This window comes from Trachinotus anak, unplaced genomic scaffold, assembly GCF_046630095.1.
Source record: "Trachinotus anak isolate AG129_WGS33_773 ecotype Australia unplaced genomic scaffold, CSIRO_AGI_Tana_v1 ptg000028l, whole genome shotgun sequence".
Lineage (NCBI taxonomy): Eukaryota > Metazoa > Chordata > Actinopteri > Carangiformes > Carangidae > Trachinotus > Trachinotus anak.
Window position 1 is genome coordinate 869,162 of NW_027273879.1, and position 26,562 is coordinate 895,723.

Sequence of the window (26,562 nt, forward strand, 5' to 3'; positions counted from 1 at the left end):
GGGTCGTCACATGTTTCATGGGAGAGGAAAGAGAATTTAAAAAAAGTTCTGATACATTAATTTATCTTTATTTTCATTGGACTTTTCTCTGATTTTTGCTTTTTTGTTAAATATTGTCTGATTTTCCTCTTTGGGTCTAAAACTGTTGTTTAAATTAAACTGTGAGAAGTTTAGAGAGAAAATTATTGTCCTGACAACTGAAACATGAAAACACTGGTTTAATGACTGTTTTCTTTATTATTTTATATGTTTATAATATGATTTTAAATTTAAAATCTTAATCTGAAAAGCCACCAGTCACTGTAGCTGTCAGATAAATGTAGTGGAGTAAAAAACGTGAGTAAATGTACTGAGTTACTTTCCACCACTGCTGACATGCAGATACACACAGATACACATGCAGAGGTGCAGTCATATGATCTTAATAAAGGTGATCTGGTATAAACAGACACACATTTCTACACATAATTCAGTGACAAGTCAAATACCTTGAACTCAGTTGGAACGATTAGTTTGGGTGTGTCTAACCCCATCAACATGTCCAGACCCACAAAGGACATGATGGACATGAAGATGGAAAAATCACTGATTAGCTTCCTCAGCTACACGTCCACCAGCACACACACACACACACACACACACACCAAGATAAACGAAGACGAGGAGTATGACAGTGAGGAGGGGAGACAACGAAGAAAAGACGTGTACATGAGGAAATGAAGATGAGAGAAAAGAGAAGATAAACTATGTAAAACTGGTCACATTGATAAATCCACATAAAACCAAATGCCTGATGTCAAATCCTCCAGGAACCAAATGCATCCGAGCAGGGACATAAAAGACGGGAAAAATTAAAGAGGTGTGTGAGGAAGGGCGGACCTTGATCTCAGTGGGCACGTGCAGTTTGGGGGTGTCCAGCTCCAGCAGGTGGTCCAGACCACAGGAGACCAGGATAGAAATGATGATGGCAAAATCACTGATGAGGGTACGGAGCTGGAGCAGATGCAGGAAGAGAAAACATGGGAGAGGACGTTCTGGTGCAGGGAGGAAGGTTTACAGCTGGGGTTCAGACAAGGGAGGAAGCTGAGGAGGAAGCTGAGGAGGAAGCTGAGGAGGAAGCTGAGGATATTTCATGCAGATCTTCAGCAGCTGCTGGTGATTTTCTATATTTTTCTTATTGTGACTATATCAACACTTTCTGACTTCCCCTCCCCGTCTGTGACTCTCAGCTCCGAAGCAGCAGGTTCTTACTGAAGACGTAAATCTTTACACATCACAAATATCACACATATCACAAAGTTATAGTTTATATAGTATAAATATATAGTTTAAGGCAAAGTAATAGTGTAAATTTCGGAGTTGCAACATAATACTAATATATTTAGACAGATTTATTTTTAACAGCTGCTAAATATTTAGTAGTTCAGTGCTGGGTTCGTACAGAACCCCTGAGAGGAAGTTTAAAAAATAATTTGTCAGGACGTTTTGTTTCTGTAATATTCATTTCAGCCACAAGAGGCTGTCAACTTTTTTTTTTCCTCTCCGGTAAAAAGACTCTGCAGTTTAAAAAGCAGATAAAGATAGTAATGTTACATCACTTGCTAACACACAACATATGTGTTTACTGTACATGGAGAAATTAAAAATCACATGGAAAAGGTTTTAGTCTAATTTAGATCCAGGTATTGATGCACAAACACTTAAACCTGGTGCATCCTTTTAGAAACTGAGAGGACAAAAATCTAAACTAATCAAACAGAATATATTAATATTACAGCCATCTTGATCATAACTACTAAATATTCAAGCATTTTCAGGAGTTTGATCTCTTGTGACAATAAGAAAAATAAGGAATATTACTTTTATCATGCTTTAAATAAATAGAACACATCATTCCACATGCAGGTGAACTTGCAGAGTGGGAGAACCTCTAACAGCAGTGCAGCCATCATCCTAAAGCTGTCACTGAGCGACGCCTGTGTCTTACCTTTGTCGGGAAGTAGCGGCTGAACTTGAACTTCTTGAGAGAAACAGTCATGGAATAGGTGCCAAAGAAGAGGATGAAGGACATGAGGGCCAGGTCAGGAACATACTTACAGGAGTTCCCCACCAGCGTGCCGCCATATTTCACACACTCTTTCTTACTCAGCTGACTCCAGTCCAGGTCTGTCAGGTTAAACTACAAAGACAAGACACGGTGGGGTGGGGGGGGGGTGGGGGGGGGGGGGGGGGGGGGGGGGAGAAGCGACGCAGAAGAGAGAAAAGAAAAGCGATAACAGAAGAAGAGAAAACAGAACACAGGAAGGAGAACTCCTGTGCTCTTTCACAATAAACTCCACGTGTTGGACCAAATGTACAGAGCGTTTCAGAATCTGTCCTTAAAGTAAAAATACATGCATGAAGCTCAACGTCTCTGACTGAGGACAGAGGGAGTCATTGCAAAGTAAAAATCATGATGAGGTGGTGGTGACGTCCAGCCACAGGGACATGACTGACGAGCTGTAAGAGCTGATTTATTATTCCTGAAACCTGTCACTGTTGTACGGCTGCATCTTCTATTCTCTCTATCCTATTCTACTTATTTTATTGTTATTTATTTTATCCTAGTATTTGTCTCTATCTTGCTGTCCTTCACTGACCTCTGTTTGTGTGTTTGTTGATCTGTGCCTTGACATGTAACATATTGAATATTGTTTGTGTGACTGTGGACGGGGTAAATTGTCCTACTTGCGATCAATAAAGTTGTTTGAATCTGAATCAATGTTGAAAAAAAAGAGAAAAAAAAAATCAATCTAATTTTGTGGCAGCTCTTAATGAGTCGGGGACACGTCTGGATTTCACCCAAACATCAGCAGAGACAGGATTCATTTACTGAATTAAGAAAGTTGATAAAGCCTTTAACTCATAGTTGTAAAAACAGGACAAATACGACGTCATCACTGAGTTTCTGGCCAGATTTCTGCAGGTCAAACATCAGTTGTTTCCCAGTGATGACAACATTTAACAACAGTTACCTAAAGTGTAACTAAAGCCGTTTCCTTCCCGAAGAGGAAGAGGAAAGATTCATGTGAGTGATGTTAAACAGAAGCTTCTGTCTTTTGTCACTTACCAGCAGAGTCATGTTATCGTCTGAGAGCGGAGCTGAAACATTCAAGCCCAGCACAGATGCTAAAAACACAGAACAATGATAATATTAAAATCAATCTTAATAATAGTAATAGTGATGATGGTAGTTTTACATTCCAAATATCAGCAGCATCCAGACCATTGTCTGCAGTGCTCATACTCACTTTTTCAGACAGCATCCAACAGTGAGGCAGAAACAGACGAGAGACAAATCATCACAGAGTAAAGACCAAACATCTGCATCAGCCACACTCAAACGCCTCTTTCATTATTCATTATGTGGACGTGACGAGCTCGTGTTTTCCTGCCAGCGTCTTACAAAGGTCGAGTCATTTCCTCAATGATAAACTGATAAATGCTGCAGCTGATTATCATTTTAAATCATTTTACCTCCAGAGAAGTTTCATATCGCATCACAACTTCTCAAAAAACTGAAGGGAAGAGTTTTTTGATTCCAACCTCACAACCTGGAGTCAGGAGGCAGTTAGCCTAGCTTAGCATAAAGACTGAAAGCCTGGCTCTGAACTAAGATCAAAAACACACCAACCGACACCTCTGAAGCTCAACGATTAACCCGTTACGTCGCTTCTTTAATCTGTACACAAACTAAAATGTACAACAAAAAATATGTGACTTTATGGGAAGGGACATAATGTAGTTATTTCCTTTCCTCGTCCACTAAGCTGTTGTTCACTAAGAAATAATTTCAACATGTAACTTCCCATAAAACCACAAACTGAAAAAACAACACACAACATGTTCATTAGAGCATTCAGAGGTGTTGGTGCTTGTATGTGCTGCCTGTGACACCTGACCCCCACACCTACAGTATCTAACTTCTGTCAGCTCCAGCTAAATATTCTGTTGGTCAAATCAGTTAGTGAACATTTATGAGTGTTTTAGATAAGGGAACTATTTTATCTCTAATGATATGATCACATTCAAGAAAGAAAGCAAAGAGAAGCAGAGTCTGAGGACTCACCCTGGTCTGGAGCGATGCATTCACATTTGTAGGCTGTTATGTAGTCAGGCTTGAAGCCCCGGTTAATGGGGTAATACTTAAAGGATCCTACCTGTGGAGAGGAAAACAGTTTGTGTCTTTAGTGTTGATCTGTACGTGTGTTGTATCTGTGAGAGGAAAACACAGGACGTGTCACCCACCATCTTCTTAATGGCATCAGAGATGAATATGAAGGAGATGAGGCTGGAGAAACCCTCCTCTGTGAAGCGCGTCATGTACTTGATGATGTAGCTGGCGTCTGAGACGACCAGGAGGAAACACTGGAGACAGGAGTGAAGGCCGATCCACAGACGCAGCTCCATGTAGTCGATGTTGTTGTTCCTGCGGAGGGTGGGTGAGAGAGAGAGAGAGAGAGAGAGAGAGAGAGAGAGAGAGACGGCGTTAAAGAGACGAGCACTCGCGTCCTGTGGTTTGTGCTGCTGTGCTCATCTGTGTGCCTCTTACTTGCAGAATTCATAAAGCAGTTTCTCAAAGATGAGAATGGGTCCAGTAGAGCTGAGGATGATGAGAGGCTGACCACCAAACACACAAAAGACAGTTCCTGCTAAAGCCGTGCCGAGGAAACTCTCCATCACGCCCTGAGGGAAGAGAGAGAGGCGGCAGAGAGACGTCAGTTTACCTGAGACGGACATTTTACTTTTCTGACCTGGGTCTCAGGATTATGAGGACCTGGTAGTTGTCGGTAGCGTCCCCGAGCAGCCCTCCGAAGGTGATGGCATTAGTGATGCAGCCCAGGTAGATGAAGAGCACAGCGGAGATGGACTGGATATGGAAGCCGTCGTAGATGTCACTGCAGTACCACGGCATCTTCCTTTTAATGTCCAGCCACAGTCCACCAGCAAACCTATTCAAACAAGGTTCAGAGCATCGTCAGGACTCTGGACATAACTGGACCCAGTGACGTAAGACGTGGTCCAGTCAAGTCCTCTCATACCTCCCGGTGAATTTCAGCTCCTCTCCGAGCTCATGTGGAGCGGGAAGCTCTTCGTCTTCTCCTCCGGCCGCGCCGCCCGCCGAGCCATTCATCTGACCCAGCTCGTTCAGGTTCAGCACCGACTTCCTGGGAGAAAGACAAACGAGGAAGCTGTTGTTACTGAACTCAGCAGCTTCGTGAATGTAAACAGCCTTTTGGACAAACTTCAGTCTGGCTTCACATCATGGCTTCTATCCACTATCAAACACATGGACAGGCTGGTGATGACGTGGTGCAGTGGGCGCAGTGACATGTGGAGTCCCCCAGGGTTCAGTTCTGGGGCCTCTATTATTCAACCTGTACAACCTGTAGATCAAATCATACATGACAATAAGGACTCTCTCTCTCATCAGATGATTTCAGTCCCATGACCTCACTCCACCAGCGCTTAGAGAAAGTCAACAGCTGAATAAAGACAGTTCAATAAAGACATGATGGAAATCACTCTGGTAACCATGAGAACCGACTCAGCTTGTCCCGGCAGCAAAGACAAAAGTCCAAGTTTGAAATCTTTGAGGAGTAACATCAATAACTAAATCAGGATTTTATCAAACAAACAGTGAGAATTAGAGGCGTCTGATTTATTAATTTCTCTACTGCAGTTTTATTTCTGTTATTGAATTTTGTCTATTTGTATTTTACTTTATTTCATTTTTTCACCTAATGTAAAGCACTTTAATGTTTGAAAGGCAAGACAAGGCAAATTTATCTGTATAGTACATTATCATACTCAGAGGATAATAAAATAAGAGATGCATAAAAAGATAAAACACAGATAATATCTAATTAAACTGTAGATTAAATGATTAAAGTGGAGAACAGAGCAGTTTCTTTTTAAATCTTCCTTTGTTGATGTACGTGCCTCATTTCAGCCGACGGAACCTTCTTGGGGGGTTCAATGCGTATTTTTGGGTCCCACTCCCCCGGAGGGAGGACGATCACCTCATCCAGAAACTCATCAACTCCTGCGATCAGGTCGTCACGGTCCCTCGCTTTGTAGGCAACGTCACTGAACAGCTGGCGTGAAATAAAGACGTAGAATTGAAGTCATAGATTTTAAATTGTGTTTGAGTCTATTGGGGGTGGGGGTAGGGGGGTGGTCACTTACATCGTCCACCATGAGCGTAGCGATAGCTCTGCCAATCTCATTGTAGGACTTGGTTTTGCCATGAGGACCCAGCAAGATGAAGAGAAACCTGTGAGAGCAGAAGGTTAAAGGGCTGATAAACACAAGGACACACACACAGAGGTAGGAGGGAGACATTGGAGACCCCCACCTGGTTGGCACTGGGACCTCAGTGAGACCCCCCAGCGTCGTGGCTTGAGCCAAACGCACAAAGGAGACGAAGGGCTTCTCCAGAAAATCCACCTCGCCAATCAGGACGTTGGACGCTTCGGCGTCACGAGGAATCTTCTTCATGAACTTGTTCTTCAGCTGGAGGAGGAAACGGAAACAGGAAGCATGAGGAGAAATTGGTTCATCAGACCATGAGAGTTACAGTCGTTCAGACTTACAGAAGAAGACAAAGACTAACAAAGATGGATTCCTGCTGCTTTCCAACCTGTTGTGACTTTCTCATCAACTTTCAGCAGAACTTCTTTTGAAAAACATCCGTTTTTGGGGGAACTGATCAGCTGTTCACCACTTTGGTCTAAACTGAAATATGTCGACAACTATTGTATGAACTAGCATGAAATTTCATACAGACATTCATGGTCCCCAGAGGATGTAGCCGACTGACTCTGGTGATCCTCTGACCTTTCCTCCAGCGCCACCATGAGGTTGTGTCAACAACTACTGAACCGAACTGAAGGTATCATAAAATCTCACAAAAGTCTTTACTTTATATTAACATTTCTGCTTTAAACACCCTCAAAAACAAAACACAACACAAAAACTAAAACAACAAAAAAGTAACACTCCCTCACATGTGTTCACAACCACATCAAAACCATTTTACAGAGAATCCCAGTGAGCACCGGACGTCAACGTAGCATCAGAAAGACAAACGACTGTAAATTTGTAAATTTTGTTTGGAGAGGAAAATCGGGTTGTATAAAAAAATCACACAACTCTTCTAGTGCAGCCCTCCTCCTCCTCCTCCTCCTCCTTCTCCTCCTCACCAAGGAAGCACGTGGCAGTGGACTGGTGGGTGCTTAAATTAAAACCTCCTCATAATCTGTTAATGCTGCTTTCAGAGTCAATTCACCAACTGGTCCTCATTCACTCTCTAACTTCTTGGTCGTTCGAAACCACAAACAGAGATTTCAGCCTCACACACGATCAGCTGATTTCACAACAATCAAGCTGCCATCTGCAGCCACACTGCAGTGAGGTTACTACGGTAGCTGTAAACTCCTCCAGGAGGCATTACGTGTCATGATGTGATGTACTTTACTGTGGATATTGGTCAGAGTAAAGGAAGCTGGAGGTGCCACGCCAGCGTCTGTGAACAAACAAAGAAATCAGACTCACATGCATGAGTTCATTTCTTGCTTGCTTTGAAGTTCTTGTCAAGATATTCACCAGTTCTTCACTGCTGCACTTTTTGTTAGAGATTCAAACAATTAAGCTCTGAGAAAGAACAGAAGCTTAGAGATCTGCGCACAAAAACACAACCATCAGCACAAACACGCCTGCAGGTGGAACATTATTTACCAAATTCCCACCTCAGCGACCAGGCTGTGTGGATTAGAGAGGATTAAATAGTTTGGATGATTCTGTAAACCTCATAAAACAAGGCTCAAGTCTTCATAAAGCGCGCGCACACACACACACACACACACACACACACACACACACACACACACACACACACACACACACACACACACACACACACACACACTTGGAAATGGGGAGTGAGTGTGTCACTTTATGGCATCTGGCATCTATTGTTATTTTCCCACAGGCAACAGGAGATGAGCTGATTACAAACCAATAACCAATCAATAACTCAGACAGTAACTGAGCACAAATCTGGGCACAACTGAAAGTGTAGAAATTAAAGGAGAACTCCAACAATGTTAAACATAAAGGTCAGTTTACTCATCATCAGGCAACAGCTGCATAATGATCCGGAGGAGCAGAGCAGGAAGTATCTAATGAAGAGAAACCAATGAGGTGCATTGTGGGAAATGTAGGGCCCAGTATTTTTGGGGCTTGACCAAAAGTCAAGATGTCTCAGCCTCTGCTGTTTTGATTTTCTCCATGAAGAAACTGCAACTTCCATGTTCTTAAAAGATCTGTTGATAAGATCAGTTTGATATGTTATCAATAGTTTTAATAACAGCAAATATTCATGACAAAGTTAAAGTTTGTGGATAACAAACAGTCTTTGGTGTTATTTATTATTTCAGAGTTTAAACCTGCAAGAACTTTTTTTTTTTTAAGTTTGGAGACTAAAAAGTTGAAGTGTATTTGTTAGAAATTTAATGGAAATATTATTTCCACATCCAGAAACCACAGAGCAACACGTTGATTAAAATCACCTTTCCCCAGCCGAGGTCCGTCAGTTCAAACCAGTGAGAAAAGCATACACACAGATCTGACGACCTGAAGGCCACATACCACTGAGGATTAAGTGGGAAAATATGTAAACAGTAAGTGATTTGTGTGGACTGACTGTAAACATAACACATGTTGATCAGTGTATAAATGTCTATGTTTAGTTCTGTAGACGCTGACATGATTAATAGCACCTTTTGCAGCAGATGTTAGTTTCTATGAATTAAGACTACATTTCCCATGATCCCTACAGGTTTGTTTTGCAGTGGCTTCCAGCTTCAATCATTTGACAAAATAGGAACCTTTAAGACTTTAAACCCTGATATATCTGCTCTGTGCCAAAGAGCCCCATTGTTGCCCCATAGAGCACCAAATGTGTATTAATCCACCGCTGAAAATAGTTCCCAACAAATGCAAAATTTCCTCCAGTTTGAGGAAAACTACAGTGAGCAGCTGTTTTAATAAATTATTGAGCATTTTTTTAAATAATGAAATTATATATTTGTTTCTGACATTTTTAAATGTATTTCTCTTCAGTTGGATGCAGTGGGCTTGGTGTAGCACACAGGGTCAGAAAGTGCTGCTGGTTTTGAACCTTTCATTGAGTTTGTTGTCATTCAGAAAAATATAGAATATAAATATACAGAACTCTGCCTGCAAGCTGAACTAACACATGATCTCAAATCCACCTCCTGTTGCACACAACATGAAACATCAAACGTAAGCGTTACCTGGTCTGTGCTCGGCGTGTCTGAAATGTCATTCATGCTTCGGCTCTGGGCGGGATCTGTAAACGAACCACACACTTATATTTGACATTTTAAACGCACAATACGACACAGATTTGTCTTAGAGGACATTTATACAACAACTCAGATAATATATAAAAAATGCACAACTGAAGGGATTAAATTAAAGGTTTATAAGAACAACAGAGACAGTGTGTTCCACAACTTCAGCATGTTCAGTTGTTTCTGTGGAGGATTATATTTTAATGACTCATTTCCCTTTTTTTCCCCTCAAAGCAGATTTGGGAACAAATAAAATCGAACAGAGAACAAGAACAAAACACAGAGCCCCAAAAATCCTCTAATAATCCCCTTCACCCAGAGAGATTCACAAAAGAAGGGGCACACAATAGGACCACAATCTCTTCAGTAAACACACACATTGTGTTTATGGTGAGTATACACACACACACACACACACACACACACACACACACACACACACACACACACACACACACACACACACAAAGCCATCTCAAGTGTTGAAATCATGCAGTAGCTGGGCGTTAGCTGGGATCAGTGTTGATTAAAAACATAGAGTGAAGTCAGAGTCCTGCTTAAAGGAGCCTGAGTGTTTCCTCATAAACCAGAGTTACATTAACATTCACTGCTTCTCACCAACGCATTTCACTCTTACAAAGCCAATTATTCATCGTCATACTATTGTCATACTGCACATATCTGTAATATATTTGGATTTTTTAAAACATTTTTATTATAAATATTTTTTGTGTTCACTTGTGTATGAAAACCTGACAATAAACCTGGTTCTGATTCTGTTCTTATAAATGTTGTGTTTTGTTTGTATCCATGTTTATTGCCAGACAGACTTTTTTCATTACCTTTGTTGGTGCAGTTTATTTTTAAGAACATTATTAGCAAAGTACTTGTTCTGCAGTAAAATAATATAATATTATATATGACATGATCAGATTGTTGATCCTGAGTCATCGCTGCTTCATCTAGGGCTTGAGTTCCTCAAAAGGGTCCCCAGATAAATCTGAGGGGTCAGGAGATTTTTCATTTTATTTACTTTTCTCTAGTCTTTGCCTTTTATGTGAAATATTGGATAACTTTACCCCATTTAAACTATTTGAGAAGTTTGGAGCAGAAATGTCTCTTTAGTGAAACTGCCAAGAACATAGACATCTCATAAACATCTGAAACAATCTATAATGATTTATCAGAAAAATCTTAATCTGTCACTCATAACTTAGAGATGTCACAAGTGGTGAGTAAAAAGTCAAATATTTCCCTCTGAAATGTAGAATTACAAAGCTGTAAAGCAGCAGAAAATCAAAAAATTTACGCACAAGTTCCTCACAACTGTATTTAAGTGCCGTAATTTAGTAAATGCATTTGGTTGCTTTACACAGCTAGTGTGTACATAGTAATAAAAAGAGGCGGGAACTCGTGTGCGTGTGCATGTTCGTGTGGTGTGTTCAGACTCACGCAGGCGGCCAAGGCTGCTTGACTGCCGAGAGCGTAGGTCTTCTGTGGAGCGGTGGATCCCAGAAGCTGAACTAGTGCTACGACTCAGATTAACCTGAGGACTACGGCCTGACAGAGCAGCAGCAGCAGCAGCAGCAGCAGATGTGAAAACGATGAGTAACCAAGAGATGATTTTAACGAGGAAAGGAGAAACAGGTGGTGATCAACATGGCAGAAAACAGAGCAAGCATCAGGATGTAGTTAGAGTTTAGTAACTAAAGTAAATGGGTTCAGTCATTTACTTTGGTGATTGCTGATTGGTAGTTGAAAATGTGCACAAACACACACTTAAGCGCAAAGACACACACACACAAACACACACACACTTACTGGAAGCAGTGTTGGAGGACTTTCCTATGTCTGCCAGCGAACGGTGGATCGGTTTCTTGGTCTGGTGACGGTGCTTCCTGAGCAGCACGAAGCTGATCTTCTCCTTCAGATCCGGAGGGATGAGACCGTCAGCGATCTGCCGGTCCACGATCTCATCTGGGGTCAAAGTTCACAGCACAGTGGAATTTACAGGGACAACATGGGATGATTTAATTTACCATATTTACTACAAACCAAGATACCAGAGGTTTAAAGAGTGAGTTCCAGTTCTCCAGGTAAACAACTGGTTTCAGTTCAGTTAACTTCAAATCAGCAGAGTCACGGTGAGTTCAAGGACATGTGGATATTTGTGGTTTGAGAGTTAAATGCTGAGCAGAAACATTTTAAGTTAAAAAAAATATTTTCCTCTTCTGAACCTCCTCAAATTGTCTTGGAAGTGTTTTGAAAAGTCAGCGTGTCACTGTGTTGCTCTGAGTCTGTGAGCAGCTGTTTGGCAACACAATCGCTGCATCCACTTCATATGTAAGGTGACAACATTACTGCGTTTTCAATACAAAACAGTACATTGATTCATTGTATACAGACTGCAACGGCATTTCATGTGTAACGTGTTGTAAACTGTCAGTATGTAGTACCAGGAATCAGGACACAGCTTTTGTTGCTTGTCCGTCACATTTTAATTTAACGATTCTCAGATGTTCTACAGTCCTTTAATGCACCACCAGGTTTTCTCTGCAGGACTGAGTCCTAAAACCCAGGAATCAGTTGCATCTTATCACTTCAGGTTCCTCCTCATGTCATCACATCTCAGTTGGTCTACAAAGAAACTCTATCACCAACGACTGAAAAGTGAGTCTGTGCATGTTTTTAAATATTCTGACATTTCAAGTTTTTTTTGTTTTGGTTTTTTTTATATTGTTCTTTTAAATTAACTTTTAAATGTTTTATTGTTTTGCTGTTTTCTTGCTGCTTTTAATTTATTGTGTTACATTTGTTTATGCGCTGTCTGTACAGCACTTTGGTCAACTGAGGTTGTTTTAAAGCTGCTATTTAATTAAATCATCAAATCAAGTGTCTACGAGTTGACATCGTGCTGTCTGAGAGACGGGAACAGTCTGAAGTTTGGAACACGGTGAGCAGTGTGGTTGTTTACGTGACTCACCCACTATCTGAGGCAGGGAGTAGCCCTCCAGGTCGAGCAGGATACTTCCTGTCTGCAGACAGGTCCTGAGCTCAAACAGGCTGTGGAGGGTCAGCGTGGAGACATGAGGCTTGCTCCATCTTTCTCCTCCCTCCTCCACCTTCTCCTCAAACTTCACCCACCTACAGAGAGGGGAACACGGTTTGACTGTTTCAAGAGAGGCACAATGATTGATTAGTCCAGGTTCAGGAGGGCCAGGCAGCAGGACGCTGTTATGTAATTTAAATCACGTGTAGCGTTACAGTCCTGTCACACAGCACCCATGATGTCTCAGATCTCACCCTCGACCCCTAAATCCCATCAAAAGTGACCCCAAATCCTAAACTAATGAAAGCTGTGACGCCTGCAGGTTCCTGTGCACGTCTGTACCTTGCAGACTCTTTCCACTCTAATTCACCCCCCTCGTGCTGTAGTGTGTCCATCTCAGTGAATATGGTGGGTGTTGGGGTGCTGTCATCCTCCCCCAGGATGTGGCGCAGCCGCTCCGCTGCGGGGGACACTACAAAATAAAAGCCAAACAAGAGACAGAGTCAGTTTCAGGTTTTCATTAAACTCACATTTGACTCCTGTTAGAAGAAACAAACACAAACCGAACAAAGATAAAAGCTACAACAGACACGCTAACAGGGCCGGCACAAGCCTTTAGGGGGCCATAGGCAGAATTTGATTTGGGGCCCCCTCCACCACCTCAGTACTATTGACTATTGTCAATACTTGATCATTCACACCTACTGTAAATCCATCCCAGCCATGATCAGTTTTATCAGCTGTAGCTGTGTTGCTCTGACAGAGGCAGCAGGAATTGATTAAACCTGGAGTATTGATCAGCCAGCTCATTAACATAATATTGTATTTTTGTATAATTACCACTGACATAATAGGTCACAAGACATATCAAGCTTTACTGTGGGACATTTCAAGCGCTCTTGGGAGCCCCCAGGAGGCCATGGGGGTCCTAAGCAGACATGTGATTTATGCCTCAAGCCGACTCTGCTGCTACTATAAGAATTAGAAATTGTGACTTTAGTCAAAAAAGTAAGAAAACCAACATCTGTGCAACATTTTTTTAGCTCTGCCCTCAAGACAAACTTTACATGAAAATGTTCTACATTCATGTTCCCCATGATCCTTTAACTTTTCTTCAAAATTGTAGAATATTTTGGTTTCTGATCAAATGGATGCAAAACGAATGACATTCCCATCAGCCTCGGCTGTACGTTATATTTTATATACATCTATATTTATATTTCACGTACTTTAGAATACTTTCTATTTATGTAAAATCGATGTACTTAAAGTTGTGGTAAAATGTGAAATTACTTCAGCTGTACCCACTTTATATTATTCCAGTATTTCTGGGCAATTTCATTGACTACAATTAAAATATACTTAAACTATACTTATGTTTTACTTTCAGTAAATTTGCAATTTATTCCCAACACTATATTCTATTATTCTTTAAACATGGAAGTCTCAACTCAACGATACTATTTAGAGGCGTTTTAGACCACCTGAGCACACTTGCATATGATCAAGAGTGCATTAAAATTACAATTCTGAACACTGGTGTTATTCTTCTTTACATTTTTACACTATTTCAACACATGCACACACGACTCGACATCGTAGAAAATAAGGTACAAACAAACAAACAAATCACTTTTAAATAGAACTAGTTATGTATTTGTTTTACAAATAATTTAAAATGAATGAGTGTGAGCTCTTTGAAAATACCTGATAACTAAAACTTCCCCTGAAGTGGCTGTAGAATCAGAGTAAGAGAATATAACACAAGCTGTGGGTAATGTTTATTTTCAGTACTTCTTTTTCGTTTTCATTGAATTAAAAGTAAGACCTGAGCAATAAACACTGCTGCTTCCAGGAGCCACAGCAGGGCCTCAGGCTTTTATTCTCACTGGTGTTTTAATGTGATTTCCTTCATTGCACAGTGGAAACAACAACAAACACTGGAGCAGAGAGAGAGAGAGAGAGAGAGTTGAGTCTCAGGCATCAGACCGACTGTTCCTCAGACCACCGGCTCAACAGGACACCTCTGGAGACGTGTTTCAGTCGGCCAGACATTAACAGGTCTCATTTAAACAATCCCCATTACCCTTAGTTAAGGAGCGGACAACAGAGTCAGCTCCTCTAATTACTGTGGTAGCGATGTGTAATCTATCAGCCGGCACCTTTTCTAATTTTACTCTGAGCAGATCGATCTCCATTAACATCCGAGCCTGGAGGCGCTGGGCACTGTGTGTGTGTGTGTGTGTTGTTGAGTTTGTTCCTCCAAAAGCTACAAAAGCTCAGAAGTCAATAACACATGAACTGACAGAACTGAACGGCTCCAGTTTGAACCACAACTGTTATAAGCCTCATGTGACGCTGACGCTCAGTCTCAATCGACACGTTCGTGTACAGGGAACTGTTACGTAATCTGTGTTAACTACAGCGTCGGTGCTTGATTATAATACAATACAATGTTCCACAATGAGACCGACACTTAATAGGAATCAGCTTCTGTTTCCATCACAGTCTCAGCTCAGCCACATCAGGTCAGGTCAGACTGGGTCTGCTTCTGTTGGTGTGTCTGATCTCTGACCAGCTGACGTAATCCCCCACAGGGAGATCATGGAGTTTTATGTTTGCCGTGTTTGGGATCATCTGTGGGTAAAACACAAATGATCATCAGCTTCTGGTGGTTTAAAGCTCCATGTTTTAACTTCTCCAGTGTTTTATCTGAAGTGTTGATCTCCATCAGAAGATATATTTGTTGTTTTAAGAACCAAAAACCATCTCAGTGTAGTTTTACATCTCCGCCAATCAGAAGAACTCTGAACCTCTCTTCTGATTGGCTGATTGTTTTCTGAGTGATCCTATAAAAATTCCAGATTCCAGGTAAACACCAAACGCAGAAACCAAATCCTGCAAGGTTGGATGGTGGGTCCAGGGGGGCGGGGTTTGGGGCGTGGCTGAGGGCGATGACTGCTTTGTTGTGACATCACAAAGTTCTAGAAGTCCTGACGGCTGGTTTTAAGGCTCAGCGTAATGAACCCACAAAAACAAAACAAAAAAATCACCCAGCTCCTCCTCCTGTCATCCCCAAGTCCAGCAGCTGCAGCAGCTGTTAATGAAAACGCTCTGATAAACCCACTGTACACAGCCTGCCCAGCACCAAATGGACACACAGACACACACTCACACACACACACACACACACACACACACACACACACACTCACACACAGACACTGAGTAAAGACCAGTTCATCACTGTGAGATTCCTGCACTAACTTGGGACAGAAAACAAAGCAGAATGACGGAGAGCTGATGGGAAGATAAACACAAGAAGTTGTTTTTGTGCAGAGCAACGGGTGGAAAATATTTCCTTTCAGCGCAGTGTGCTGTATAATTAGCTATTAGCATCTAGTGATCTAGAGCTGCATTTTAATACGGTGGCAGATAGACGACAGCCGCCACCGTTACTGTGTGTTTACAGCTGCAGAGATAATTCTGCAGTGATGCTTTGGTGATCAGTTTAATGTGCGTTTAGTGTGGGACCTGACGTCAGACTTATGGCTTTAGATGGAAAATGCTTCATGCTGTTAATTATTCAGATATTAAAAAAATCACAGGTGCAGAGTCTGATTCATGATTCACTGCATGTGGCTGAGAAATAACAGTGGGACAGTTTATTTCTCACCATCTACAAGAGCCTGTGTGTCAGCTAACAACATATGTGTCTAATAAAAGCGTTCACACATAAATAATATTTAGCTAGTTTATTTCTAAATATTTAAATATTCGAGCTTGACACAGAGCGCTGCAGGAATGAGTCCTAAAACCTGGAACTTCCTGTTCCCTGGTCCCGATTCTTGAAGCGTCTCCGTCTGTTAAAAAAGCCGGTTGCTAACAAGAGTCTAAATGAGACAACAGAGGTTGTCGGGGACGTTAAACGTCATCAGTCCAACATGAAAACCGACCTCCTCACCAGTCCACCTTTATAGCTTCGCTGTGTTTCTACAAACTGTCACTAACTCTGTCAGAGGAAAGGCTTCTGTAGAAGAGCTCAGAGCTGAATCAAACTACAGGCTGAAGGTTAGTGGTGGTGACGGTGAAGTCATGTGACTGTGGTGTCGTTGGTTTAGAGCCTAACATGAGCTTTTTACTGTTGCTTTTTACTGCTGCTTCAAACATCATAAAGTGGAGTCATTAGTGAAGATGATCCTGCTGAACAGAACCTGTCAGGATCAGAAACTGTTTTCTCTAATCATCCAAAAGACAATGGAGAAATCCTATTGGTTGTTTGTTGAGGTAACCAGGGCGACGGTAACATCCAGGTTAGCCTACAAAAATCATCCCTGCACTGAATTGTGTCAGTGTTTTTTTCAGGTCATGTATTAAATGTTTCCATCAGACTATTACAGTTTCAGTTCATCTACATTGGAAACAACAGAAAGAAAACTTCACATCCATCACTGCTGATTTTCTCCTTTTGCCACCAAAGAAAATTCAACTAAATGTCATGACACAAGAATTAAACTAATTTGCCTGCAGCTAGTGACAAATGCTTTGAATTTCATCCTCCCTCAAGCCACATTTACCTGTCAGAGAGCCAGGTAGGGTCCAGCGGGAGGCCATAACCGAGGGAAAAGAGGCCCCAGGGTCCTGCATGTTCACTGGATCCACTGAGAGCCAGAGAGAGGTCCTGGGTTTGGTTTGGAGAGGCGTCTAGCTTCCTGTCCTCTTGTTGAGGTCGAGAGTCCTGAGCTCACCACTCCTCGCTCTCCACCATGAGTGGAGAGAGGTGACACACTCTCACTCCCTCTCTCATACGTCCTTCCTGGTTGTTTCTCCGCTTTGCTGTCGTCTCAGAGTTTTGTGTTATTTCAGCTGACCATGTGTGAGCTGGTGTGTGTGGTCAGTCTAAGTGAGACCTGCTCCATTCATTCAGTCGGAAAAGGTCTCCTCCTCTAAGCTGCAGCAGAAATCCACTGAAATCTCCAAAGCAGCAAAGAGCCAGAGGCTTTAAGAGGGTTGACACACACCACAGGGCCCTGAAGTGCTCTCCTCCCAGAGGTGCACACACACACACACACACACACACACACACACACACACACACACACACTCATACAGCCATACAAACACGCACATGTAAGAAACACAAGAACATCCTCACCCACAGAACTTCTGCTGCTCAGATGAGCCCGACAGTCCTGCACCAGTGCCTCTAACCTGCCTCCTCTGCTGCACACACTCAATATGAATCCTGGCAAAAAAATACAACACAAACCCAACACAAAACACTCGCAGTCACCCCAAATAACATGCAAACACACACACACACACACACACATGCACACACAGCTTGGAGTTCCTCAGCTCTAATCAGCTTACAGGCTTCAGACTTCATGGCCCCCTGGGAACGGGGACCATGCTGCAAAATATTCATCACATACCTCATCACACACTCTCAGACCTGCGGCTTTTCTACCCATACGTCCAGCCTGCTCGTACGCCTCTCAACACATTCAGCCGTGCTGTAAAAGCATCAGTTAACTTTGGTGTGTTTCATTTTCATTTTTCACTTTAATTAAAAAATGAATTTGGTTGTTAAAGCTGCAGGAAGCAAAGCAGCAGCAGCAGCAGCAGCAGCATGTGAGCAGCTCTGAGCTACACACTAACGTCACAACATGAAGATGCTCACGATGACAACAAGACAACCGAGATGTTGTTCACATCTCATCATATTACTGCTGATGGGAAACAGTTTCAGCATATTTGGTAAAAACATACTGAACAAGTTAATGTTTTGATGGTGGCCCTCGATTAAAAGTTATTAAAATCACCAAAGTTGTGATTTTAAATCATACCTAAGATGAACATGAAAAAAATCACAAAAGGAGGCGGAGGAGAGTCGAGGAATGACCAAAGTCAGCAGGATCCTTGTTGAGGAATTTCAGTCTGGACCAAAGTGGTGGACTTTAAGCTTTGAGTGAATGTCGGATCAAAACTGAGGAGGAATATCAACAACACCAACAATATCCAAGTTCTACAAGACAGGAGAAATGCAGAATAACGATTCTGTTCTTTCTACAGCCTCAAAACCAGAGTGTGCTTCAGATGGAACCACTTCCTCCTCCATCTTTATGACATCAGACCTGGGGGGGCTCTGTCCAGAAATTCATTCTTTTCTCTTTTTGACATTGTCATGATTTTATTAGAGATCTGACGGGAGGTGACGGGACGAGGATGAAGGGACAGTAGGACACCCGGTGAAAGTGTGCGTTCAGCTTCATCTGTTGCAGCCTTTGTTCTCTTGTGCTTTTAACTGTGTTTGTGTCGTCCTTGTGTTTTATTATTTCACAGGTTTCGCTCTTGTTTTTCTCCTAAAGCCTTTTGCCACTTCATTATGAAACATTCAAAACAAAAGTTTCATCATTAGGCTGCTTTTCATTTCAGATGCTCCACCATCAGCACTCAGCTTCAGACAGTAAAGACATTATGGGATTCTAACCTGTGAGGTCAGTGTGCTCCTGATGCTCCGCACTCCCCTCCTCCTCCTCCTCGTCATAGTGCTCCTCTCTGTCGTGGTAATACCCCCGGTGTGAGTGTTCACGGTGCGTGTGGCGATCGTAGTGTGCGTGTCGGGCGCTGTGCTCCACGTCGCTGCCGTAGGAGTGATGTCGGCGCCTTTTCCGTCTGTGGGAAACTGGAACGCCGATGTAGACCGGCTGGGCCTCTGAGAGGGAGAACATGTCAGAGCGGGATCAATACAGTGGGTCCTCATTAGTAACAGCACTGCACACACTCACACACACACACACACACACACACATAAATACACATCTACAAATAAATGGTGATTGTCTGTAATTTATTTGTACAAATACCATTTGAAATAATTTAAAGCTGCACAAAAACAGTTTTAAATCAACAGAGAATCATCACTGCTGTTCTCCCACTGCTGAGTGTTTTACAGTCTGTTCGCTCGCTGCTCTGTTTACGACCACAGACTTTAAATAATAATAATAATATAATAATCCACAGGTTTTGAAGCTCAGAGCGAGCTGCTCCACCGTCGACATCTTGGCAGTGTCTGACTCCGCCCCTAACTCCCAGGTAATCCAAAAATGGTCAAAGAGGTGGGGCCTGTGTGGAGCTGAGACTTCAGTGCATGTTGGTTTGTGTCAAGCATACGCTCTCCCACCTGTCACTCAAAGAGGCCACGCCCTCAATCCTCCATCACTTTAGTCCTTAATAAAATGTGAACAGGTGAGTTGTATAAATTCAGCCGTACAGTCGTCATGAAGGAGGAAATGATCTCTAGAGACCAGAACAGTTTCTGTACCAGGCTGTAAACATGTTTCTTTCTGCTGTAAAGTTGGACATTTGAACATGGGAGTCTGTGGGACTGACTCACTGCTGGAGCCAGACTCTAGTGGTCGTTAGAGGAACTGCAGCTCTCAGCTCTTCACTGTTGGCTCATTCACCACATCAACTTTTATAATTGATTAATTCGTTTCGTTGCGCTTTGCTCGAATGGCCAAAAAGAAATCTCAGTTAACGCAGGTTCAACAGCCTTCGTGTCAGTTGATGCTGTGTTTTAGTGCATATTTGAATTTTCCAGTCAAAGTTACATCTCATCACTTTTCTCAGTTGGTTTTCTCACCATCATCATCATCGTAGTGTCGGTGACCTCTGCTTCTCCCTCTCTGCCAGTCATGATGATCCATCCTGAAACAGACGAGCAGAGACAGGGAGGATGGACGCAGGTGGAAAGTGAAGGAAGAGAAGAAGGAGAAGGAGAGTCAGTCATTTAAAGATCCACTCTCCGGTCTTACAGATCTCTGTGATCAGGGAATCCTCACGGCCCGCGGGACTCTCACTGTAGCATGTGAGCTGCCGGCCCACATGGCCACACATGTGCCACTGCAACCTCCACAGATCGAAGGATGACAAGAGGAAAACTCAATGGAAAACCCCAGCAGCCCCTCAGGACCAAGCTGCAGCTCAAACCATGGAAACCACAGCAAGACCTGTTCCAACCTTGATGAAGGCGAGAGGCCATTTTTGTTTACAGATCAGATCAGATCAGATCAACACGTGTGACTTATTATTTCTTATATTATCATTATTACACAAGTTACTCTGTGTACTGAGTTTACAGGTTGTAATTTATGACTTTATCTATGGTTAATAAACAGACTCACAGGCTCAGGTTGCCAGGTTGTGAAAAATCCCTTTGGCCGGTGTTCATAAGGTTAATAAATCATGTACTACTACATGTAAGTTTAATATGGCTTATTAGAACCCATAATATATACAACTGTATAAATTATAACTGTACTGTGACCAAATACAAATTAACAAAATAATTTTTTCTCAACCTGACAATCCGAGGGTGTTCTTCTTACCGGAAAAGGTCATGTTTTATCATTAACTTCATTAATTTATTAATTACACATTAACTCAACTTAATATATTGAGATTTCATTTTCAGATCTCTTCTGACATAAGGTCATGTGACTCGAAATTATCATTTAATTCAACAAATTAACTTAATTAATTAGTTAATTAAATTAACTTAATTAACAAATAAAAAAAATAAAAACATGATTATTATGCTAGCAGACTTCCCAGCATGGAGTCTGAAGAAAACAGTGAATATTTACTGTTTCTTCTAACACATGATGCTGCGTTCAAGTCAACAGTAAACTTGGAAACTTGTTAAATCACATTTTAAGACAGCAGGGAAGCTTCAGTGCTTTCCAGTGTAACTGATTTATTAAAGGATTAGTAAATTATTTATTAACTATTAATAAAGCCTTTAATTACTTCCCTTTATAAAAGGTACATTATTAGAAAGTGGTATTCTTGTTATTCTACAGGAGCTGATCACAGTAAAAAGCTCCTGCAGTTCTGTGAAGTTTCTGTGCGTTTCTCTGCTTCACTCAGTTTGTTCCTGTAACTGTGATGTGTTCACATGAACTGAGCACGCGTGACGTCGGCCCCTCTGTCTAAAGCTGATCTGGGGGCGTTTTCTAGGCTGATCAATAGATGTCATTTCTGATCACGAACTAGTCCCTGAAGCCTGATCAGTGACTGTGAAGGACAGTCACATGAGTGCAGTCATGCACGCACACACACACGCACGCACACACACACACACACACGCACGCACGCACGCACGCACGCACGCACACACACACGCACACACACAGACACGGCCACGGCCACAGCCACACCCACACACACACACACACACACACACACACACACACACACACACACACGGCCACACACAAATGGAGTCATGAGAAGCAACATTAGCACAATGTCACACTGAACATTTAATAAGAAACCAGTGAATAATCTGAGTGGAGGTTTGAGGAGGCTCTGTCCCGCTGCCGTCAGTCAAAGGTGTGAAGTTGAAGCTTTTGTTTAAAGTTTACCAACACTGCACCCAGATCAGTGGTTCTCAAACCTTTCACATCTGATCAGAGGTTACATCAGGGTCCCACATCTGATCAAGGTTTTGTTACAGAACGAGTTTGAAACCAAAATAATGACACATTCAGTCATTGTGTTACTTATGGATGCTAGTAGAGTAAAAAGGAAATTATTACCCTCTTTGCTGGGCCCTGGGGGGGTCCCCAGACCCCACTCTGAGAACCACTACCCTAGAAATTACACTTAAATTTTGTTTTAACAAATCTAATTTAGGGACAAACAGAACTGTTATCGTGGTCACGTAACTGGTCACGTGATCACTGACTGATCGGCTCCTGTCCAAGACAAAGACCTGCACACAGACCACAGACCTGCTGATCAGCTGCCCAGGTGAACTGCTCCACCGCTGACCTCAGGCCTGTAGAGGTCCTCTCTACACAGCAGTGGTTAACATTCACTGTGTCCAGTACTGGACAGTCTGTGGTGAGCACAGGAGATGAGTAATAAACCCAGTACAGACAGTCAGACTCCTCCTCCTCCACCAGGGTGAAGCAGGTCATTCAGCCGCTCAGTTTAGCTCCAGTGTAGTGTCATCAGTGACTCAACTACAACAACCACCTCAGCAATTCATCTTCTTGTTTTTGACTTTTTATCACACAGCAAACACACAGTACAGTGAAATAAAAAAATAAACTCCATTCTCACAAAAACTACAGCCTCAAAAACTCCTTTTATAAAGTCAGGTTCATTTCATTCATTCCCAACACAAAGTTTTTCCTCTTAAAATAAAAGCAAAACGATCTCAGACTAGATTTTTTTTTATCTTTGTAAGAAAAGACAACTTTTCCCAGCCTTCCACTTTGCTTTATAAAGTACAAACATAATTTTACATTTCTCAGAGCATCCTGACACCTCCAACCTCTAATGGCATTTATTTTATACTCAAATTAATGTGGTAGTGAAACGAAGCCCAACACTACATGTGAGGGCAAACACACATCACAGCGTCAAACATGAGCCGGAGAATCACGTCAGAGAAGGAAAGAAAAAGTAAAAACCTTACCTGGTGTGAAGATGAAGCTGAGGCAACTGAAGTGGAGCTACTGAGGGTTTTATTACGTCAGAGTGAAGGAAGATAACAGAGCAGGACGAAACTAAATCAAATCTCTTTGTGTGAGTTTTATCTACAGAGTAAAATGCTGCAACTAAACCGGCATCAACAAGCGGCTCTCGATGACTGCACCAATCTGAGTATTGGACGTCTCTACAGAGTCTGTGTGTGTGTGTGTGTGTGTGTGTGTGTGCTTGGGGGGTTGGGTGTGTGGAGTATCAGTATGTAGAGTGTAATCACTTCATTCAGGGAGCATCCATTCATCCATTCATCCATTCACCCATTCATCCTTCATAATAAACCTCTGGAAATATTCTACTGTACAGCATTAGTTTGTAGTTACTTTACAGGTTATGATTCTCCATATAAAACATCAGATGATCTTATTAATTTGAGCTACAACTAATGATGGTTTGAATAAGTAAAAATTAAAAATTGTGAAAAATTATTTTTAATTTCAAGAGCTCAAGGTGATTTTTTTTCAAACGTCCAAAAACCCTGAAATATTCAGTTTGCAATGATAATAAAACAAATAAAAACAGGAAATCATGAGCAGGACGGTCAATGTGAGACTGAGTCAAAATAAACAAAGGAAAGTCATGAAGCATCATGTGACCTAGAGCAGTTTGATCGATTGATCGATTGATAATGGAGGAAATCAGAAGTATCAGGCTGGGAAACACAGACTTGTAAGTAGGAGATGTTCATTATTGGTTTGTCCACTTGTGATCAGATCCCGGAGACGTTAATACCAGGTCTGATCAGGGCCTTTGTGATGTCACAACAAAGCAGTCACCGCCCTCAGCCACGCCCCCAGCCCCGCCCACCTGGACCCACTATCCAACCTTGCAGGATTTGCTTTCTCTGAGCGTTTACCTGAAATCTGCTGTATTTTTTATTGGATCACTCAGATATTGGAGGCTCAGATCCTCTCTTCTGATTGGCTGACTGACCTGTTGTTACTAGAGCTCCAGAGAGAAGCCTGAGAGAGGAGATGTAAAACTACACTGAGATGGTTTTTGGTTCTTAAAACCACAGATATATCTTCTGATGGAGATCAACACTTCAGATAAAACACAGGAGAGGTTAAAATCTGGATCTTTAAGTCATCGACTCGCTGGTAACTACAGTTTTCTTACAGTTAGCTGCTCTTTATGTTTCATTTAATCTTATCTGGAGTCCAGATGGAGAATCCAGATCCACGGAGTCTCCTCGCTGCTGGTTTTCATCATCTCTCAGAGTTCGACCACAGAAACCTGCAAAACACAAAATGACACCTGAGGTCCAGATTTTTCAACATGCAGACACACTGCAGTCACATGGCCGACCATTTGTCTTATCACTCCCGTATATTTACAACGTGAAGCTTGTCTGTGTCACAGCCGCGGCCGTCAGCGTCTCTGTAAGTAACTGGCTTTGTTTATTTTGTCATAAGACAACACAGATAAATATTCATACAACAACAAAGTTTTCTCCTGCAGATAAAACATGGAAAACATGAAACCACTGCTGCTCTTCACCAGTCTGTGAACAAAACGTTTTTACACCTGTAACAGTTGACAGTGATGTCTACAAAACTGCTTAAGTCTACCTGGACACAAACTGTTACCTGGAGACAAACTGTTACCTGGAGACAAACAGAGTCCATCTTTCAGGCGTTGGTTGACTCGACCTGAGTATAATGAGGCACAAACTGACTAGTTTCTAGTTTCTTTATTTTTTCAAATTTCAGGTTCTGAAACTCACCTGTTGTAAAGTTTGTCAGTTTGTCAGCTGACACGTCTCTCCAGCTGATTTTCCATCCACAGTCATGGCAGAGAACATGAACCACCATCGTTTTTAAGCTGCTGTTGGCGCGAAAAACGGAAACTCACAGTCACACAAACACATCCTGTATCATTTTAAAATCCAGTTTAAAGAATTAAAACTTTTATATTCAGTCTGTGATTAAAAGGAACCAGACTCTGCTGCAGGGGCTTGGCGCCCTCTGTTGGCCCCTCAGTGAACTGCACCCTTTCCTCTGACTGAACTGGTCTGTTCATTTCTGCAGCTGAGGTCTGGAGACTCAGATCTTTTACTAAACAGTTCAAGTACAAATACTGTTAATACTGTGTAAAAATACTTCAATACAAGTAAAAGTCCTGAATTTAAAATCCTGCATAATGAAAAGTATCATCAGCAAAATGCACTTTGTCAAAAGTAAAAATCCTCATTAGCTGTGGAGAACAGCTCCTTTTGTTCTGCTGTTTTAAAATAATATATTATTCTAATTTATATCTATAATTTTACTGTTGTGCTTTAATGATGTGGAGCCAGTGAAGCCGGATGTTGAGTAAAAAACAGAGTGGAACCAAATACATTGACTCATGTACTGTACTGAAGTATTATTTTCTTGTACTTGTACCTTACTAGAGTTTTTTAATTTAATACAACTTCATTTATTTGGCAGCTACTTTTCAGATTAAAACTTTACATCAACAAAACATAGAATAATCTTATAAAATGCAATGTACTGTTAAAGATTTTGGTTCAGGCTCAAGTCACTTCATCTCTAAACTTCTCACAGTTTGAAGCAAAAATGTATTTAGTAGAACTTTATTTACTCTTATTTCCTCTCTGACCTTTCAACCCACAGCCAATAATCTAATAATGTCAAATATAATAAAATATCAGTCACAGGAGACATTTCAGTGCAGAATGAAGTACTTTTACTTTTGATACTTGACACTATAGGTACTTTTACTACATTAAAGCAAGTGAATTCTTTCATCACTGCAGGAGACATTATGTTTTTATTGTTGAGTTATTTCCGAATAACTGTGAATAATTGTGAATAATAATTTTCTCCTGTTATTTAATTCCAGATTTCTGTGCATATTAATGAGTTTTTAATGAATTTATTCCACGTTCCTGACTTGCTCCCTCTCCCTCCACTGTATCTGCTCATCACTTCAGTGTTCTCTTGTCATCTCTCCTCAGCCGTCGCTCTTTCTCTCGCACTAACCCGTGGGATTAATTTCTGCTGCGCTGCTAAATGAATCAGCCTGTTTGCATATCAGACAGATAAGGCTTCACTCTTTGTTTGAAGATTATTTTGTAGAATAATCGAATTTGACCGTGTCAGTCTGACACACACACACACACTCACAGTTTTTTTATCTGATGCTTTGTGTGGTGCTGGGTTGAGGATCCAGACCTCAGGGCAGAGGAAGCTGTTTTCATGTGGTTTCCTCCTCTTCCAGCTGCTGCTGATGTTACTCTGCAGCTATGTGCACAAACACACAATGGTATTTTTAAAATGATGATACCATGCAAAAAAAAAGTGTTAGAATGATACTTGTTGTAAAGGATTTGAGACTTTTTTAAAAAATTAAAAACAAATAATTTCAGTCTAATTTCAACATGTGTGTTTTTCATATTTCTTTTGGTAACTCAAATATTTTTGAGTTGATGGTTTTAAGAACCAAAAACCATCTCAGTGCAGTTTTACATCTCCTTCCCTCTCACTTTCTTTTTCTATTTGCTGTGAGATTCGAAGTGGAGACTTTCTGCTG

At 41.6% G+C, this 26,562-nt stretch overlaps 1 protein-coding gene across 2 annotated transcripts in view; it reads right to left on the reverse strand.

Moving 5' to 3' along the window:
* slc4a5b (solute carrier family 4 member 5b) overlaps window positions 1-26,562 on the reverse strand; it is a 47,689-nt gene that overhangs the window by 9,735 nt on the left and 11,392 nt on the right. For both annotated transcript variants that reach the window (XM_071465529.1, XM_071465530.1), the window contains exons 6-25: window positions 26,157-26,273; window positions 24,755-24,855; window positions 20,117-24,264; window positions 18,962-19,186; window positions 12,811-12,940; window positions 12,403-12,563; window positions 11,241-11,396; window positions 10,872-10,979; window positions 9,360-9,415; window positions 6,398-6,555; window positions 6,229-6,316; window positions 5,983-6,137; window positions 5,082-5,207; window positions 4,817-4,991; window positions 4,592-4,725; window positions 4,288-4,468; window positions 4,109-4,199; window positions 3,110-3,168; window positions 1,988-2,179; window positions 880-993 (exon numbers count right to left, since the gene is read on the reverse strand). In XM_071465529.1, coding sequence (XP_071321630.1) covers window positions 880-993; window positions 1,988-2,179; window positions 3,110-3,168; window positions 4,109-4,199; window positions 4,288-4,468; window positions 4,592-4,725; window positions 4,817-4,991; window positions 5,082-5,207; window positions 5,983-6,137; window positions 6,229-6,316; window positions 6,398-6,555; window positions 9,360-9,415; window positions 10,872-10,979; window positions 11,241-11,396; window positions 12,403-12,563; window positions 12,811-12,940; window positions 18,962-19,186; window positions 20,117-20,180 — 2,373 coding nt within the window. In that variant the 5' untranslated portion in view covers window positions 20,181-24,264; window positions 24,755-24,855; window positions 26,157-26,273. The remainder of the gene's footprint in view (window positions 1-879; window positions 994-1,987; window positions 2,180-3,109; window positions 3,169-4,108; window positions 4,200-4,287; window positions 4,469-4,591; window positions 4,726-4,816; window positions 4,992-5,081; window positions 5,208-5,982; window positions 6,138-6,228; window positions 6,317-6,397; window positions 6,556-9,359; window positions 9,416-10,871; window positions 10,980-11,240; window positions 11,397-12,402; window positions 12,564-12,810; window positions 12,941-18,961; window positions 19,187-20,116; window positions 24,265-24,754; window positions 24,856-26,156; window positions 26,274-26,562) is intronic.